This window comes from Primulina eburnea, chromosome 7, assembly GCF_022965805.1.
Source record: "Primulina eburnea isolate SZY01 chromosome 7, ASM2296580v1, whole genome shotgun sequence".
In the NCBI taxonomy this organism is placed as follows: Eukaryota; Viridiplantae; Streptophyta; class Magnoliopsida; order Lamiales; family Gesneriaceae; genus Primulina; species Primulina eburnea.
Window position 1 is genome coordinate 4,545,744 of NC_133107.1, and position 21,454 is coordinate 4,567,197.

At 31.6% G+C, this 21,454-nt stretch overlaps 1 protein-coding gene and 1 pseudogene across 1 annotated transcript; one reads left to right on the forward strand and one right to left on the reverse strand.

The window, feature by feature from the left end:
- The first annotated feature begins 152 nt into the window (after nucleotides 1-152).
- On the forward strand, nucleotides 153-5,370 carry LOC140837416 (G-type lectin S-receptor-like serine/threonine-protein kinase At4g27290; annotated as a pseudogene).
- Nucleotides 5,371-7,799: 2,429 nt separating this feature from the next.
- LOC140836797 (transcription factor bHLH112-like) lies at nucleotides 7,800-10,454 on the reverse strand. Its single transcript, XM_073202598.1, has 6 exons — nucleotides 10,032-10,454; nucleotides 9,149-9,854; nucleotides 8,946-9,011; nucleotides 8,798-8,863; nucleotides 8,640-8,693; nucleotides 7,800-8,442 (listed from the first exon to the last, which is right to left on the reverse strand). Exons 1-6 carry the CDS (start codon nucleotides 10,331-10,333, stop codon nucleotides 8,290-8,292), a joined length of 1,347 nt encoding a protein of 448 aa, XP_073058699.1. The 5' UTR covers nucleotides 10,334-10,454; the 3' UTR covers nucleotides 7,800-8,289.
- Between the last annotated feature and the right edge of the window lie 11,000 nt (nucleotides 10,455-21,454).

Sequence of the window (21,454 nt, forward strand, 5' to 3'; positions counted from 1 at the left end):
GGGTCTCCGGGCCAAACCGACCCATTTGACATTCATACTTCAAATACAATTCTTTACATTATTTTAACGATCCGAAGATACACTCGCAATTTGGTGAATGTTAGTAAATTTTTAAAGGTTATCGAAATCTAGAAAGATGATTCATTGAATAAATGCATGCAAGAAAAGCAATTCAAAGTCCAAAAGGAGGTGTACGAATGAATGGAGTTGGTGAGCGTTTAATCAGTAGTCAAATGTTCGATTCCACCTGTCCACACCTTCTAAGATGAGCATGTTGCACATGACTTGCACAGTACCGTTCACCTGATTATTGTGGTTTACATGTTATTATGTTAGTCTGAAGGTTTACCAAGTACGCATGAATGATAACGACTTCGAGTTTCTACATCATAAAAAAACAATGCAAAATTCGGAAAAAGCAAATAAAAGAAAAAAAAAAGCAGACAATTTAATAGCACCAACTATTGTGTCAAACGATTAATTTCAAATCTATCATCGATCGATGTAAAAGAGTCAAATAGCTCGCGAGTAAAGATGTAAACGAACAAAAGCAAGTCGAATAGTACGAGGTTCGAGATAAGATGGTTTAAGAATTATGTAGGCTTGAGCTAAATTCGAGATTTTATTATGAGGTTCGATATCAGATTTTTGAATTACTAACATCACGAATATTTCAAACTCAATTCATTAAGAGCTCTTAATCATGTTTAACAATCTGGTTCGAGATCAGATCATTAAGCTGACTCATTTTAAAGCTCCTTAAGTATGTTCGTTTTCGAGCTCATATATCATAGAGTTGGATCCACTATAAAGCCGTTATATAAAGTGAACCCCTCGTAATTATGTTGCATACAATCAAATCCTCTTTTTTGATGATTGAATGCATTTCGAAAGTCCCATATTTAGAAATATCCGAACTAGTTCTTCTGTATTGCGGATCGTCACAATAAGCAAGAATAATATTTCTATGAAATGTCATTTATTGATATTTTCATCGAGATATCTGAATATGAAAGAGACATTAGGTCATTCTATTTGTATATTATTGATATGGATGACTAACCATAGCGCTCCTTGTATCGCATGCAGTCAACGTGATAAATTTATGCGACAATGGAGATTGTGTATTATCATGTCGTATTAATAGAATAAGGGATAGATTTACGTGCAGAGTCTTTGCAATAATCATTATATATTTTCATTTATTCACTAGATTTACGTCTTTTGATAATAAAATCTCGTATACTTTATTTTACTTTAACTGATACAAATGAAAAAATATTCCACTGAGTATTATTATAAATCTAATTTTCCATTTAATTCAAAAAAAATAAAGTTGATAGCCTTCACATATCAATATTACAAACATACGTCCATGGATTATTGGCATTTATAATCTTCATTCCATGTGGCACAGCCAACAACAGCAAGTTTATATCTGCGAAAGCTTTACTGTAATTCTCGCGCTGCACTTTCCTATTACCAGTCAGTCCTGTAATTTCAGAAATCAACATCAGCACAAAATCTTCTTCGGTTTACATCAGGCCCGCGGAAAACTTGTAGATGGCGACTCTCTTTTGGGCCCTGGCAGTTTTTTATTTTTGTGTTTCTTTAACTTCTATAATCGGGATCGAGGCTGACAACATTCTGTGGCCATGTCAAGTTTTAGAAAATGGCCAGACTTTAGCCTCTGCAAACAAAAGATTTGAACTTGGATTCTTCAATGTCTCTTCCAAGAAGGAGTCATGTGGGGATTTATGGTACTTGGGAATATGGTACCGGGGGATCAATCCGTTAACAGTTGTGTGGATTGCTAACAGCGCGAACCCTTTGCGTGGATTTGACATAAAACTTCTTTTGAATTCTTCTGGTGATCTTTTTCTTAATGATGATAAAAAAGACAGGACCTTGATTGTTAAAATGAATCGTCCTGTGTCCAGGCCAGCGCTGGTGCTTCTGGATTCGGGTAATCTCGTAATTCAAGATGGTAAAAATCTGACTGATAAAAAGTACTTTTGGCAAAGCTTTGACTTTCCTACTGATACATTGCTACCGGGAATGAAGCTTGGGTGGGACTCAAAATCCGGCAGGGAACGTGTTCTAACATCATGGAGGACGCCCAAGGATCCATCAAAAGGCAAGTTTGTGTTTAGAATCGAATCGATTGAATCGCCTCAGTTGTTACTTGAAAAGCACAAGATTACTCAATCCAGGTGGGGTCCCTGGAATGGACATCGATTTAGTGGCGCCTGCTTTAGGAAGAGTAACCATGTATTCAGGCCTGTTTATCATTCTAGTTCTAGAGAGGTTTCTTTTAAATTCGAGACAATGGATGAATCGGTTTTACTGAGATTGGTGGTGGATCAAATCGGTGTAATACAGTTTCTGAAATGGGAAAATGGTTCACAAATTTGGGTTCCAATAATGACTTTGAATAAAGATATCTGTGACAGGTATGGCTCATGTGGACCTTATGGAGTTTGTCACCCAAACAATATTCCAAGGTGCAGGTGTCTGAAGGGATTTTTAGCCAATTTGTCCAATGACAGCCTCCGGATAGATCCCATGAATGGATGCAGGAGAGAGCTCACCCTGAAATGTAACAACGATGATGGTTTTGTGAAGCACAAAGAACTGAAATTGCCTGATAATTTCACAGTCTGGCAGAGCTTGAGCCCTCAGCAGTGTGGGGATAACTGCTTAAAGGAGTGTTCTTGTATGGCTTACACGAACATAAATATTTATGGAAACGGTAGTAAATGTGTCGTGTGGCTTGATAAATTGCTTGATATCAGATATTCTACCCGTGGAGGAGATACACTTTATATTCGTATGGCAAGTGGCGAACTAGGTATATCTGCTTTACTTTTTTCATCATCAGAATTTGGCATATCGACTGAATAACAGAAATTTTTTCGCTATCCGGTTTGCATGGCTAGTACTAGTCACATGTTATAAATTTATTAAGACGTGATAAAAGGTTAACGAATCATAGTAAATGACAGTTGCCGGTCCAATGATCACCTTTAGTTTGGACAGGACGCGACAACAACGTAATAATGTATCTTCTGTAACAGCTCATGCACCATTACCTTAGTTAATATTCGATACAAGATTCATGCGACCCATTCTTATAATCTGTATGCCTTTATCTGATAAATGTTCCCATTTAATAATAGTCCTGGCAAACATTAGTGAGCTATACTGTTAATGGTCAACATTAATGAAGTTGCAAGTTGAAACATGCTGTAACAATTGGAAATCATCTATGTATGTTTCTGCATATACAGATATATTGCCAAATCACATATTTGATTCAATATGAAGCTAAAAGGTTGTCTTCATTCTGGCAATAAATGATTTTCTGTTTTATGTTCTTGGCTAGAATCGATTTCTTCTGTCCAGAGGCACAGAATGCACACAGCAATTTGCATCCTCCTTCTTTCAGCATTTTTGTGGACAGCAGCCTGGTGCACCAAGTACTTTACATCCGACTCCAAAAGAACAAAGAATCTAGGTGCATGAAACATTATCGAATTTTTTGAGTTCTCTTTGGTTCATTCCATGTTGGTGTCATAATGTTCTTAATCATTTGTCATATGCAGCAGATGAACTTGTGTACAGACAATCTTCACGAGTTAAAGATGGACAAGACATACAATTCTTTAACATAAACACGATTTCTGCTGCTACCAACAATTTTTCCCTCACTAACAAGATTGGGGCAGGTGGTTTTGGTCCTGTTTATCAGGTATCACTTTTGTCCCATTCTGGGGAAAAAACTGTTGCCCAAAGACGTTTAAGGCTTGTGTTTTTATCATTTATATGTGCCTCATGCACAGGGTGAATTAACAAACGGGCAGATGATAGCGGTGAAGAGGTTGTCTAAATTTTCAAGCCAAGGGGATGAGGAATTTCAAAATGAATTAAGCTTGATTGCACAGCTTCAGCACAGTAATCTAGTTAAGCTTTTAGGGTGCTGCGCTGAAGGACATGAGAGGATACTGGTGTACGAGTACATGCCTAATAAAAGCCTCGACAAATTCTTATTTGGTATATACAAGTCACCATATTTATATTATAAGGAGAATAATTTCATTTCACTAATTTCATGCTAATTTCTGGGATACAAAGAAAACTTAATGGTTTTTTATGCGGGTTTGGCAGATCATGTTACTAGAAGAATTCTCTCATGGGAAAAAAGGTTCCAGATTCTTAAAGGGGTCGCTAAGGGATTAAACTATCTGCATTCTGGTACAGAACTGAGAATAATTCACAGGGACTTGAAGGCCAGCAACATTTTGCTGGATGATGAAATGAACCCAAAAATATCTGACTTTGGTTTAGCAAGAAATGTTGTAGCTGAAACAGAGGAGATCACGAGGCGAGTAACTGGAACATAGTAAGTAACACACTAGCAACAATTACCACTGCAAACCATGTGTGGCCGTCTATTTTACTGTGGTAAGCATTCATGATCAGATGGCCTCTAATCTTTGATAATATGTGCAGTGGATATATGTCACCAGAGTACGCGATGAACGGCCGTTACTCGACAAAATCAGACGTCTTCAGCTTCGGCGTTCTAGTACTAGAAGTCATAAATGGCCGAAGGAACTGGGGATTCCATCACCCTGATCATGATTTTAACCTTCTGGGACACGTAAGTTTGCAAACCATTCACCTTGAGGCTTGAACCAAAAAAACTAATCAAAGTGTGCAGGGATGGAGCCAGAAAAACTAAGTTGGGGGCCGAAATTTTTTAATAATTAATTATTAAAAAATAAACGTTTGCCATTGATTTAAGTTTTTATTTTCTATTCTCTTGATTTGTCATTTTTTGTTAGTGACTATCGGTTTTTCTTATATATATATTTTTTTTAACTTTTTTTTTATTTAAAAAAAAATAATGTTGAAACGGCAGCAAGCACATAGTGAACTTTTCGGTCCCCCAATATCTCTAGCACCTATTCTATAAACATAACAAATTGAGGAGGCCGCCATACCCTCCCTGAATTCGTCTCTGCCCGGGTGTATAAATAACTTCTTCATCACAATTTCCAGGCCTGGAATTTATGGACTCGGGGAAAAGCTTTGGAACTGATGGATCCAGTCCTGCAAGAATCCTTCCTGGAAAATGAGGTTACGCGATGCATTCAAGTCGGGCTTTTGTGCGTCCAGTGTCACTCTTGGGAGAGACCAGCAATGCCGGACGTGGTTTCCATGTTGCAGAACGAAGATATAATATCGATGGAACCTCAGGAACCTGGATTTTGCAGCCTGAAATCAGCCAGAGAGCTGAGTTCTTTAGCGCGAGCAAATCAAGAAACTGTTAACGGATTAACCATTACAACCTTGACAGGGAGATAGATCATAATGTGTTGATTATTTAAATAAAAATTAATTATACCATTTGATTCACTATAACAAAATTATCACAGAAATAAGTCGCGCAAGTGCTGTGCAAATCCTGTGCAAATCCTGTGCAGGTTTTGTGCTAAGCTTGTGCATGTCCATTTTTCCAATACATACATAATATATAAAGAAAATTTGTTAGAATTTTAAAATCAGTGGCTGCTAATTAGTTTACTTTCATAAATTATTTTTTTTTTCTCAATTCAATTTTAGATCTCGTTGAATATAAGGTATATCGAAATCATCACGCGAGCCATTGTAATTTGATTTCGATAAACACTTGAACATTCTAATATAAATAGTATATTTTTCATTATATTTGCACTAATCACGTGATTGAAAAAATCTAAAAAATTAAGATAAACTAAAAAATTAGAACATTGAGCAATAAATGTTCGACATATTTCGAGAAACGATCGTTAAAATATGCAAAAATAAAGTGTTTTTGAATTATTGAGGGATTATTATTATTCGCTAATGTACCCAACAAAATATAAAATTATAATCCACTCAAATTTAACAAGTAAAACATGATAAGATTAGAGAACTGAATTTATAAGTTTCCCTGATTTTATCATTAATTGTAGTATTAGTGTTCTTTCGCATACTATGTGTATATACATATTAAAAAAATTTGGTGTTAAATGAATTTTTTTGTTGAATTCGAGATATTATATTAAAATTTAAAACTGTCAAAAAATTTTAAATATTTTTTATATTATGAGTGATATAAATATTTAATTAAAAAATATAGATAAAAATATAGGGATATTTTATTAAGACATAGCAGATATATAAGATGAAAATTTATTAAAACAAGTTTAATAACATTTTTCCTTAATGAAAAATAGAATAATTTGTAATTTAAGAAAAATTGTATTTTAAATTTATAAAAAACAGACAATGACATTAAATATAATTATTTTAGTTGTCTCAAATTTAATAATATAGTATAATGTAAATAATATAAAATCCTTTGTGAAAAAAAATATAGTATATCCTCTAATAAGAATTCGACAAGTGGCGTGATGCATATATGATATATAGTCTCGACTAGCTCTACGTGGCTCGATAGTGACATTATGCCGACAATTAACCATAATTTTTTTAATGAAAATGAAAATGAAAATTGTAATCAATATATAGTTTGAAAATGAAAATGAATTTACATTAAATTACTTATTGGCAAGGTGCTTTTCGGGTCAAAATAATATTTGTAACACCACACGAACAAATTTTCACAGGGTGGAAAAAGCATATCCTGCCATATAACTATTTCACTTCACACTTAAATTTCAAGAAATCTTTTTTCCCAAAACGTAAAAAAAAAAGGGCGGTGATTTGGTGTCGGAAGATAGTGAAGTCATGTTGTTGATCAATTTATGGTCTTAGTTCACTAATTTTCAATTTTCTTCTCTTCAAACAGGAGTGTTGATATGGTGCCCGAAGACGATGAGGTAGCTAGTGCCTGATATTGAAAAATGATGGCATGAAACCAAAATTTATTGACGTGGCTCCGGACATTAATTACTGACATTTCCGATGTTACGTTAATACTCTAATAAAAAAAATGACGAAATTGAGAAAAATATAAATAATTGTACTAAAAAAAATTTACGGACAATATGACAAAAGAAAACATATGAGTTAAATGGCTAAAAATATAATTTCTCGTAATTAATTGAATTCTGGAGTTGTTTTACTATATATTTAGCTCTCCCACAGCTTGTATTAAGAGGTATAATTGAGTTTTTAATCATAGAAAAATTAAAGTTTTGTTCCATTAATGAGTTTTGGTCCATTAAGTTTTAAAAATTTAATTAGTTTTAGCACAATAAATTTTTATTTTTGACTATTTTGGTATAATTGCTGACTTGACATGAGACAAGTTAATATTTTTCCATGTAATGTCAGTATTTTTTGGTATCACATCAGTAATTGATCAAAATATCAAAAAATTATAAACTAGTGCTCCAAAACCAAATTTTAAAAAAAAAACAAATTTAAAAAAGTCGAAATTGGACAAGGTAAGGGAAAAAAACTATTTTACTTATATTATATTGCTTTCGAAACAAGAATTGGCCTCATATAACAAAATTGTCTGGTTTCTTATATTTTCTAAATATTTAAATTATGATATTATAGAAAATTTATTTTAAAATTTTAAGTTACTTTTCGAGTTCTAGAACTGATATTGTATACTATCTCAATCTCAAAAATAGCAAGAAACCCTAAAAGCATGGCGAAAAGAAAGCCTTTCTAACTTCCGCCACAATAATAAACTAATGAAGAGTTAAAAAACACAATTAATTTATAAATTAAATTCTAAATAATACCATCAACATCCTCTTTTCTTTCAATAATTAATAATTAATTGACTACATATATAAACTTTTTGAATATATTAAAGCTGGTGGAACTGAAGCACTACATAAAATAAAGAAACAGGAACAAATCTTCCACTAATATAATCTGCTAAATTTAGCTCTAACTCGTATTATATTACCTACACTAATTAATCTATAGCTAAATTTAGCACTTGTTCCTGTTCTTCACCTTCATCTTAATCAATCTTAAATTCTTAATACAGATTATTATATTACAATTCATCATTTGCCATCCTACACAAGATATGGCCCAGCATTGGCTGTCTTCCATGGACGGCCATCTCTTTTCTTTACCTTTTCTATTGTTTTCCTAGCTTGGATTCTTGAGGGGAAAAAGGAAAAAAAGAAAGACAAAAATAAGTTGGGATTCGTTTTAGCATTATCTTCTCTCTATCCAGTTTTCTCATGGATAGAAATTACGATACAGTCTAGTTCTTGAAAATCAGTTATCTTTTTTGGGTACCCTTCCTTGGCCTAATCCGTTTCTCTACCTGAAGCTGACTCCAAATGTGTGTGTCCAGAAATCAGCTGTAGTCTCGGCAGCAACAGGGAAGGTGCTCGATATCGGCACCAGGCAAAGGCCTTGGCTTTTTAAATCTTGTTTCAGCCCTTCTCGATCCTTAGGTTTAATATTACCCGCCTGCATAAAATATAAATCTGTTATATTACGACTACTAACGTCTTAAATTTCCTTGATTAATCTTGAAATTTTTAATGAGGTAGTAGTTTACAAGAAACGAAAATCATTTTCAAGCATTTTCATGTATATGGCCTTAAAGCAGGTTGAGTGGGAAAATAAATAGTTGGACTTAGTCATCTTGTTCTTAGATCTGATACCTGTTGATGTTGCAGTGGTGGAGAGCCATTTTTCAAATATGGAGTACTTAATACCTGTAAGAAACATACAAAAGTATGTGTAAAAATCTGAGTTAAAAGTGTAATTAAAGAGTATTAATGAAACATTTTGAGTTAAATTATGACAAGGTCTAGCATACCTTGACTTGATCGTGGAGAAACTCGATATATTCAATTGCTTCGTGGAGAACTGATGCTGTATCAGTCTGAAAGGATAATAAACATTTAGTTAATTTAAAAACATTAATTAAGCCTGTTGAAATGTGGAGGAAAGATTTAATATTTTACCTTCCCGAAAGGTGAAACCAACTGCTGGAGGGCGGTTATTCGGTCCCCAAGTTTCTCTTTTCGGACCTGTCGAAAAAAGTTGGAAGTTATCGTCAATTTTCTCGCAAGAAACAAATGGTTTCTACTTAAAAAAGAAAAAGAGAGAAGTTGCCATTAATTTTTTTTCAAAAGCTGAGCATAATCTATCATGTCTATTACTGTACCTTAAAGGTTGGGAATGGTGATGGAGTCTCAATTCGGGGACGCTTGAAGGCCGGTTCGCTGCTGTTTTGTTTCTTTGTAACCGAAACTATTTCTCTGGCTTCTTCGTGATGTTTTGCAAAACTGATATCGGGGATGCTGTTTTTTATGTTGTTGTGAATGGATGGAAGGATTGGGGAGTTTGTTGAAGGGATAAAGTTCGACGAATCATGGCGCAAAGCTGAAGCAGTGGCGTTCCAGAAGTGTGTGTTGTTGCTGAACGGCAGATGATTAGCAGGCTGTTGTTGCCTTGATGGCTGGATCACCATGGAAGAAGATTTAGGCAAACTGGACAGTAATAGTTCGTTCGAATTCATACCATAGCTCGCTTCCGACAAATAATTCATTTCCTGGTCATCTAAAAAAGATAATACGTGAGGCTGAGGATTATCTTGGCCCAACAAATTCGGCATCAAGGATGAAGTGTAGCTATATGAAGATGAGTTCAGTGGAAAGTTGATTGATAATTCTTCGCAAGTTGCAGCACATGATTCGATGGAATTAGCGGCGGAATTTAATGGCTGATGCTGTATAGAAAACTCCTGATTCACTTGTTTGAATGGGTTACTGGACAAATCTTCACAGAAATTATTGGGAGTATTGATCCAGTTTTCTTGCCGATAATTCATGATTTGAGAATAATTTTCCTCTGATCTCGCACTTTCATGACTGCAAGATGACAAGAAGAAAACAAATGAAAAACTTGGACGATTGACTTCTTCTGCGGATGACTACAAACAAAACAAATTGAAAAAACCCAACTTTTCACAAGAGTTATACAGAATTTCTTGACCAGCAGGTTAAACAAATAAAACACTTCCGTAAAAAGTCAAAGTAAAAACTTACAGAAAATCTTGATTCCAGCAATCAGTTGACAAGCTTCCATTCGAATTTTGAAGATGAGTTTTCGGTACATCTTGAAGAGTTGTGCAGCTACCATCGGAAGCTGAAGCGGCGGAGTCGTCGCTCGATATCACCGTGTTATTCATGTCCATCACCGGTTCATTACAATTACTCGGCCACCCCAAGTTTCCGAAGTCGTTGAATGCCCATGAACATGGCGATGAACCGAACAGATTTCTCGGCGAATTCCACCAGTTCCCGCTGCAAACTTGAAATTCTTCCGCCATAGCCGCTTGTGAAATCATGTAACTTACTCGAGAAGTGCTTGTTCTTTCTGAAGTCAGATGGATTAGGATATAAACGTGAATTCTTGAATTTTGTGAGATAGGTTTGTATGAAAGTAAAATTTCAACGCAGGTCGACGTGTTTATATAGACATGGATATATGTATACAGTTTAATGGAGCAGACAGTGAAATATACTATGGGAATTTGGTTGACTTTCGTGGTTTTGATTAAACAAATGAATTTTGTTTATGGAATTTATTATATTGGAATTGGAGAAAAGAATTTTTTTTTACTTGAAATACTATTCTCTTTTTCATGTATTAATGTTAGTTTTTATTCTGCATATATGATGTAATAGATTTTATATATTTAAAAATTAAAAAAATGTATACATCAAAGATAATATAAATTTTATGATTTTTCATTTTTGAATGACCACAATATGAATTAATCCAGGCTAATTATTAATAAGCTCTTGCTGTTAAAAAATTCATTAGATTAATAATTTCTAATATTAAATGTATTAAATCATTATTTTAGCTCAAATAACTCAAACAGTCTTGATTTTGATGATATCTAAATTTTTTATTGTATTTTTAATGTACTTACTCATGTGGATAATCAGTAGATGTCAAGTTGTTGAAATATAATTCTAGTATAACTTAGTTTCTGGGGCAGCCGATTGTTTCAAGTATATCTCATGGCACGATGATCCAAATGATCAGCTACCAAGACGGTTGAACAACCAACTCAAAAAGCCCATGTAATAATTGAGATCGGCTCGACAAATTCACATTTTATCTAGGGCAGAACCGCCAAGTCTTTGGCAGAACCGCTAAGACTCTAGACTTGTGGTATATCGATGAGCTTAAAAGTAGATCGACTTCTATTGTAGACATTCGATATAGAATGCCAAAGTCTAAATTAGATTGGGATCCCTAGATTAGAAATAAGTTGAGATGAGATAACGAGTCATTGATTTAAATACAGATTTGTATTGATTCCATGTAGTCAGATTGGATACATGTTTTGATGTTTGTTTGGGCTTATATATATGCTTTATATGATTGCATTGATACATTGTTTATACTGGGATTTTATTCACCGGAGTTATCCGGCTGTTTTCGTGTTTGTATGTGTGCATGGCAACATGTGGGACATGGTCACAGAGATGAAGAAAGATCGAGATTAGATTGGAGACTACGGACTTGGACTGGGGATAGGGTTTAAACACTTGTTATATAGTTGTTAAACCTTAGTTGAGACTGATTGTATATAGTGCAAGACTTGTACTTTTAATACTGACATGTATATTAAGATGACTGCCATTAGGTTCCGCCTTTGATAATGTACTTTAAAAAAAATTTAGACATTGTTTATTATAGTTGATTAAATTAGTCTCAATGACGATTAAGAAGAAGATTAGCGTTCGGGTCCCCACATCTCTCAACTCAATTATTGAAATGATTCAGTTTGCATTATGAACCTAAGATAATGATACGCAAATCATCTTCATAAATCGAAGTCTAAATCAGAGCTTAAAAATTTGATAAATGACATTGAATTTGTTGATACCCACAGGATGAAGAAAATAGTTTCACCTTGTACACAAGATCATATTTCGAACCGCTTTATCATAAATACTCGAAATCGAGTGATTTTTAATTTCAAGCCAAGTCAGATGGCAAAAAGTTTTTGTGTTCATAACTTTGCCTAGATATCGACAAATCAAAAATTATAATCTCTAGACAGAGCAGCCTCTATCCAACCGGACCGGATACCAACCAACCTATCAAAGAGTAGAAAAGCCAAGTATGTCTAAAAAAGATGTCGATAAACAATATATAACAGTTAAAAGTATCAAAAATTGTTCAAAACTCTTCCAAATGATTATTCATGTATCTAACGTATAGTTTTTTGATGTTATAACTTCAACACTTTGAAGATCAAATCAAGAAGATAAGAACAGATCTAAGGTTTAAAGCACGTGGAAGATTAGAGAGATATTCAAAGATACTCAACTCAACAAAAAGAGTACTTGAGAAACTACAATAGATGAACTTTGAGAGATAAATCATCCGCACCAAAATAAGTTGATAGAATACTCTTCCTTGTTCAAGAATAGAAGAAACATTATTTGAAGAGAAATTACTTACACAAAAATGTTTAATAAGGTTTTTGAGTTTTATGTTGAGTTTCTTCGACTTGATTTTACAACCAAACTCAATGTATATAATATCTCGATGTTTGATTGATAAACACCATATCAAAATTATATAAAACCATTTCTTGCAAATTGATTTTGCATCATTATTTTTGCATGCCAACAAGTCAACAACCTATCCTTGTAAGGAAACACGACACAAATGTATTACTTTACACATGTTATTTCTTGTTTTGTTTAGCGAAGCTGTTGGATATATCATTGACAAATTTTTAGGCAGCATAAAATATAAATGATATTCCCTTCAAAAAAAATATAAATGATATTATTTAATTTATTTCAAGTAAAATATAACATTTTAGATTTTTTTTCAATGATGCTTCGATTTTACTATATTAATTTTTAACTAGACAACGCGTTTATATATTTCATAGGATATATTTTCTAGCACGATTTTCCAAAATTAAACATATTGATTTCAATAAATCCAAGTAAATATAACATTTATTTGGTAGTTGTATTTTAACAACTCTATTGTTTAGTTAAGAAAAGGACAAAAATAGTATTACATCATTTTCTTCAAAAGAATATATTTTTTTTTTGTCAATTTTTGCATATTCTGACTCCATCATTTTGTTTAATATAATATTTCTCAAATTCCAAAAATACTATGTCACTATACTATATATTTAAATTAGATACACTTATATTTTTATGATAAAACATCTTACGTTTAATCATTATCTGCATGAATATCAATTCAAATACCACAATTTACTAATATTTTCCAAATAAAATAAAATATTTTACCTACCATTTCTCGAGACTTTTTCACTAAAACTTCTCCTCAAAATATTAAAAATAAAAGCAAGCAATGCAAGTGTGCGAGTCTTCGACTTTTAATAAAAAAAAGTTACACGTTTTCTGGTACTAAACATTTCCCAAATCGAGTGATACCCGTCACTCATTTGACTTGGAGTGAATAAATAATTAATATTTATTGCGTAGACTTGTACGCGTAAAATAATTCAAAGGCTTGTTAGGTCAGTTCCATGAAACACCTGTTTTTTTTCCACGGAAAAAAATGAGGTCAGTGTTGGTTTCTATCAATTTTACTACCTTATTTGGTCTTGTAATGTAATGAATGGTTCGTTACGACTCCAAATTCAACGCTGACATTTGACGGGTTTAAGTTTAGAATAATGTTAAAGATACAGCTAATATATAGTTAAAACGATATTTACAATTATTATATCGTGAGATTTTATATTCAATATATAGTGAGATTTTGACAAATTAATTTTTTTGTATTACACAAATTGATATACAAATATCAATATACATATAGTATCACATTTAAGTTTAATGCTACTTATTGTTAATGAATTGTTGCTGTCGTGTGCTAATCTCGAGGGATTTAAAATTCATATCTTTCAATTGTAAATTTAATTTATTATTAAAAACAAATTCGTAATCAAATGTCACGAGTGTTGATTTTTCACGAGTCAAGCAAATGATGGTATTTTATGATTAGACTTGCATCATTAATTTTTGGCTTTTGATTATAATAAAATCCTAATCACATCGATCCCTTCAATCTAATAACTGATTTGGTGACAACATACTAAGGGCATCCGCACGGTCAGTTGTTATAATACTCACCAACTCATCGAAAATTGTGGGGTCTATTACTGCATATTTATTATAACAACATATTTTTTTCATTCACGTTTCTTTTAACAATAAAATTCATTATTTATGGATCTCACGATCAACTCAATCATCTTAAAATTTTCTAATATTAAATAAATATGTTTTATAATATTTAAATCATTATTATTCTAATTTTTAAAAATAAATTTACTTTTTAATAAAATAATTTATTAATTTTTAAAAAAATAATATTATTGTTATTTAAATATTTTTATTAAATAAATCAGATGTTCGAAAGAAATACCATGACAGAAGAATTATTTAAACAAGACATGAACACGATTTATTTAAAATTAAAATATAATTAAAAAGTTAAAAAACATAAAAATTAAAAAATGATTAATTTAAAAAGTTTTAAAAATAAAAATAAAAAAATCCAAAAGAAACATAAAAAATAATGGAGAGAGGGTGTTACACCATTGAATTGATACAAACATATATAAACCAAATTAAATTATGGTTAAATTAAAACAAAATTTAATTAAACATGTAACTCAGGTGATTTACATTTCAACACGACATTTTACATTAATTAATAATAATTTTAATTCGACTCACAGGTAAGTCAAAAGTAAAACATTCAAAAGTTTAATCATGAGTGAGAGAACCCTCCTTTGGTAATACACAACCAGGACCCGTGTGGTTCTCCAACGGGTCAAAATCGGGTCCCACACGCGGCACGCGCGACCATAATCGAGATAAATGGGCCCCCAACGGGTCCAAACTGTCAACCCTGATTGTCTTTGTATTTTGTATGTATCTTTTTTTTTTTTATGCTTATGAAATGTTATCAAGGTATTAAATTCCTATTTATATCGCGAAATTTCTGGATTTTAAGAATGCCAAAATTTAAATCTTTTTCCACAATTTTACACCTACCCTAATCTTGAAAAACACCTAAATTTCCTAACACAAAACTCATGTGATATTGTTTCACAAGTCAATTTTATGTAACGAATATTCTATTTATTTTCATCTATGAAAAAAATTTATTTTTAATATCAATAGTATTATCTTTTTATTGTAGATATAAGCAGAGTTGAACTCTCCCACAAATAAAGATTTACGAAATCGTCTGATCTACTTATTTCTTTAAATTCAACTAAATTTTGCATGGCCAAATGTTAATGGTGCCACTATTTTGGATGGAAAAAAATTTATCTGCAATCTTTTTTTTATTTATCAAACCCATAAAAATTATAAATATATATTATTTATTTTCGTATGTAATACAATATTTTTAAAAAAAACAGAGTAGCCATTTTTTTTAAAGTAGTAAGACAAAATTTTAAGATTGGGAAGTTGACCATTCGAGAATTCAAATAAAATAATAATCAATAAAAAAAGCCTTTATTTTTGTTAACCCCTAAGAAAACGTGGTCAATTTGGAGGGGCTTTAAGTCACAGTCATCCATCCACTCAATGGATTGTATGTTTGTTTTATAGCATTGGTTGGAATGTCAATAATGAACTTATAATTATAATTATATATAAATTACTCCTAAAAAATATTATATTTAAATTATTTTAAAAAATATGCTTAATTAACCTTTATATATATGCTACTCGATGTATCGTATTCGATATATTTTGAAAATTAGTTTAAAAATTCATAAATAAATTATTTTCTATTATCTTCTTCTTATTTTGCAGGGGAAAAAAACACGGACGACCGATGATGTCACCCTGACGCCATGAGAGGGTGTACATCTCGGGGCACGTGGCAGCCAGGTGGGAAACGAGAAATAGACCTCACGGAATGATAGCTGTGGGGGAAATGGTTTGCACTCGATATCTTAAACTAGTGCTGTGTCACGTAGTGTCCAAGTGTTGCTCTAACATTTAATCTTCTCTTAAAAAGGTTACCATATATAGAATATCGCATCATATGGGTGAGATTTTTTTTTGATTCAGATGATATTGTAAATCGAATGATGTATACGAGTATACATCAATTTTAGATATATGACAATACTAGACGAAGATCGTTCATACGATACCAGAGAATATCTTCTCGTATCACTTCAGCTCTTACCAATTTGCCCATGTCCCTGAGACAGCTCTAACCAATTTTGAACTTGTTGCGTAGATATGGAGATAGCCTTGTTATTGATTTTTCCATTTTGGTCGGTTCTCTCACACCCGTCGTTAGTAGTGTCTCGGTTTTCTTGTCTTGTGTAAATGTTTAAGAATTTGTTTTCTTATTTCAACTATTTTCAGTTTCTGACCACTTCGGATCTTAATTAATTAAAGGATAAAAGATTGGTCGGTAGAGAATCAAGATTCTCCGATATAAATATAATTCTCAAACCTAGGAAAGAGACCATTTTCTCATTGTTGATCCTCAATTTAATTTGTCCTTACATGCATCTTAAATAGTATACGTTCACAGGGCTGACAGTTGGCATTTTGAAATTGAGTGGGTTTCATGTTAGATCGTCTCACACTCTCACGGATCTTAATATGTGAGACGGGTCAATCCTACTCATATTCACAATAAAAAGTAATACTCTTAGCATAAAAAATAATATTTTTTCATGGATAACTCAAATAAGATATTTGTCTCACAAATACCACTCGTGAGACCGTCTCACACAAGTTTTTTCCTTTGAAATTTTGTGAACTGCATTTCTACCTAAAAAGAGGTCATCCTCTTACAAACAAGTCACTGTGTATGACTTCTTGAATAGCGTACTCTAGAATAAGTTGACATCTTGGTTCTATATTCAGTATTTCATAAAAAAAAATTATTTTTATGATATTGTATATCATTGATTAAAGTTAAACCCATTTTTCGTGTACTCTAGAATAAGTTGACATCTTGATTCTACTATATTCACCTTTTCATAAAATACACACACACACATATGATACATATCTATATTACTATTTAATATTCATTAAAGTTACATATATTTCTATATTTATATTGTTTTCTATTTATTCAAATTACATTAATTATATATGATTATAAAATTGACAAAAACATGTGTGAGACGGTATCACGGATCGTATTTTGTGATACGGATTTTTATTTGAGTCATCCATAAAAAGTACAACTTTTTATGCTACGACTATTACTTTTTATTGTGAATATCTGTAGGGTTGACCTGTCTTGCAAATAAACATTCGTGAGACCGTCTCACAAGAGACCTACTATATAAAATTATAATAATTGATGCCATTATATATATGTAGATGTTATTCACCGTCAATGTATATGCGTAGAGAGTTAATAATGATTATATTCATCAACAGAAAATTAATATATTTTTTTAGAAATGAACAAAAATTAGTTTGTGTTCCATGGTTTGTGGATAGGTTGTGTGGGGCCTTCTCTGAAAACCGTGACGTTCTGATTACATCATAAATGGAGCAAGTTAGTCATTAGATGAGTCAAATCTTAAGTAATGGGCCGAAAACAAATCCACACGTTTGGTCCGATTTAGAAAGAATGATGGAGTTGGGAGATGGTCAGTTGGACCTGCTCTTCTTTGCCTTCATTTATTTATTATTATTATTATTATTATTATTATTATTATTTCGTCATATCTTTTATGTCAACAATGATGAAGAAATCCATTATTCTTACGTTGAGGAACACAATTTGAGTGAGTCTCATGTGAAACCATCTCACGGATTTTAATCTGTGAGACGAGTCAATCTACCAATATTCACAATTAAAAGTAATACTTTTAAGGTATTTTTGGTGTGGGTGATAAATAAATGATAGATTGTTAAACCTATGTTTGTCTCATTTTTTATGGACTCCATTAATCAAGAAGCTCATGATAAAAAAAACCTATTTGATGAAAAAGATATCTCATTATTTTGGTGCGATTGACAATTTAATTTCTAAAACATAACATAAATTACAATTTTATCCACAAAAGACTCAACATGAAAGATCTGCAATTATAGATATGCTCTCGTCTCAGGTTTTAGGAAATCAAAAATTAATATTCTTTGAGGGTTTATATTTTTTTTTCTTTGCACACACATTACATAAATAATTTCATGATGAAACTAAATAAAATTTAAAAAAATAGAGAAAAAATAATTAGAAATCAATATTAAAAATGAGATAAAATGTAAAATCATATTAATTTTATTAAAAAACAAATTATTAGATAAATACATAATCTATAGATTAAAATTTTATAAAATATTTATTTATTAATAGAATACATAATTTTGAAAACACTACTACAAAATATCATTTTATATACCAAATTATCATCAATGCTAGTTTAGGATATTTTTGTCTCAATAACAAAAAATGTAAAATTTATCATACTCATTAAAATCTTACCAAACAAAACATGATTTATCACAAAACATTATATATCATCACCTTTAGTTTTGTCATCAATCCAATTAGTTATCTTATCCTACACACCAAACATAGCCCAAATATAGCCTTAGTATAAAAAGTAATACTTTTTCATGGATTACTCAAATAAAGATCTGTCTCATAAAATACGACACGTGAGACCGTCTCACATAAATTTTTGCCCACAACTTTTGAGGGGTATGTTCAGATTTATGTTCTTAATTAACTATATAAATAAGAAACATACCTCGCAATTTTTAGATAAATAAACAACAAAAGATTTGGTTTACTGTACTCAAAACGCAACAACCCAATCAATGAGTGAGTCTCATGTGAGACCGTCTCACGGATCATAATCTGTGAGACGGGTAGTCCTACCCATATTCAAAATAAAAAGTAATACTCTTAGCATAAATAATAATACTTTTTCATGGGTGACCTAAATAAAAGATCCGTCTCACAAATACGACCCGTGAGACCGTCTCACACAAGTTTTTGTCTCCAATCAATAGACCACTAATTTCTGTTTATTTTCTTAATTAACTTATTTTATAGTGCACTTTATTTAAGCTTTAGTGCGTAAAGATTTGGACGACTTTATTAAGTACTAGGGATTTGGTCAAACGAAAAGTATTGTAAATTTAAGAAAAGAGTAGTTTACACGCTTTATAAAAGTCAAATTATTTATCAGATTGGACTAAACATCATCATGCATTAGATCAACAAATTTTATGAGATCGTCTCACGGATTAATTTTACAAATCAAACCTCATATTTGATCTAATCCATTAAATATAGAGTAGGTGTCTTATGAGACGGTCTCACGAAATCTTTATCTGTGAGACGGATCAATCCTACCGATATTCACGATAAAAAGTAATACTCTTAGCATAAAAAGTAATATTTTTTCATGGATGACCCAAATAAGAGATTTGTCTCACAAAATACGACCCGTGAGACCGTCTTACACAAGTTTTTGTCTAAAATATATTATTTTTGAGTGGGTCTTATGTGAGACCGTCTCACGGATCATAATCCGTGAGACGGGTCAACCCTACCCATATTCACAATAAAAAGTAATACTTTTAGCATAAAAAATAATACTTTTTCATGGGTGACCCAAATAAGAGATCCGTCTCACAAATACAACTCGTGAGACCGTCTCACACAAGTTTTTGTCATTATTTTTTATATTAAAAGTGTTGCCTTTTATTCTAAACACATAGATACGTGATATCGTCTCATAAAAGACTTATCTGGTAAAATTTAGGTATCCTTGATTATCGTTTATGAATTTTTACCTAATCTAGTAAGTCTGCTCCAATCTTAATTAATAATCTTTGTCAATGTATATGACGTATGTAGCGGTACAAGCTTCGGATTATATAACTAATCCTTGTCTTGAAAATTCGAGGTCCTTAATTTGGGTAATTTTATACTGTATTGGGAAAAAAACAATTATACATTTATAATAAACTCTGTTTATGCATCAATTTATCGTTAATTTTAACATATGCAACCGTATGTGCTTTGAGTGATAGTACGTTAGGTACGTATATGTTTCTCATATATATTTAGTTTAGCATATACATATCTAAACATCAATATTATAATGTTTTTCACGACATGAAATTGACTGATAAAAGAATATACGATTGCTATTCTCTCTATAATTTTATTTGAGTAGTTAACATTAAAGATTATTTTCTTCCCTTTATCTATGCGTCACCATTTTAGTTTACAATGTACATAATCACAAGACATCCACGATGAAGTTTAAAATTTAAGCTAAGTTTTTTTTTTAAAAAAAAAAAGAAGAAGAAGAAGGGAAATTGCATTTTTTATCCCAATTATTTACTTTTTTACAACTTTGGTCCTCTACGTTATCAAATTTCAATCATAGCCATGTATATTCAAATTTTTTGCAATTGTAGTCTTCTTCACTGGAAGTATTGATATTACATTATATACATGAATGTCAGATCGGTGTCACATCGGAAAAATTACTAAGATTACAAAAAAAAAATGTCAAAGACTAAAACTGAAATTTGACAATATAGAAGATCGTAATCGCAAAAAATGAAATATACACGATAACTAAACAACAGTCCCATAGTCGAGTGTAAATAAAATTAAAAAGTGAAATCATATGGGGTGATAGATCATCGTCCTTCATGTATTATCGTCGTGGACACAAACAGAAAATTTTTTAAGTATTCTGAAATACAAATTAAAAGGTTTGGTTCAGTTTTAAAGAGCCGAAAAGAAGTCTCATCTTTATTGTAATAAATGGGGCCTTAAATTTTCATCTTATAAGTTCTTGTTAAGGGTCCAATAGGCCCTTATATAAACAAAAATAGCCCAATATAGATTAGTTTGTGGGGGTTGTTCGCTAGGTACAAAACATCCAAACAATATATAACGCAATTTTAACCAAATGTCATAAGGCGTATGAAAAATAACTTTTTTGGTCCAGAAAATTTATCAACTTTAGATTTTGAATCACTAAGTTATCAAATTTTTGTTTTGGTGTAATAAATTTGTTTTTTTTTTTTTTTGCTTTCAAACCTATTTCACTAGAAAATGCTGACGAAAAAGGTTGACGTGACGTTGAAAAATGCTGAAATGACATTGAAAATTGCTGAATTATTTGATATTAGGTCAACAATGGGACCAAAATACCAACAATTAAAGGTAATGAATTAAAACCAAAATTGAAAATTTAGTTGGTCAAAACTAAAATTGAACAACCTATGGTAGTGATAAAAGTAGAAATATGTGTGTGTCCAAGATCAACAATTCTATGAAACAAAACAATTCATAAAAATCTCATAACATATATACTCAATTAAGTTTGAGACACCTATAGCAACCAACTTTGATGTCGCGATGAATTTTTTAAAATACCAATAATATCCTTTTAAATTAT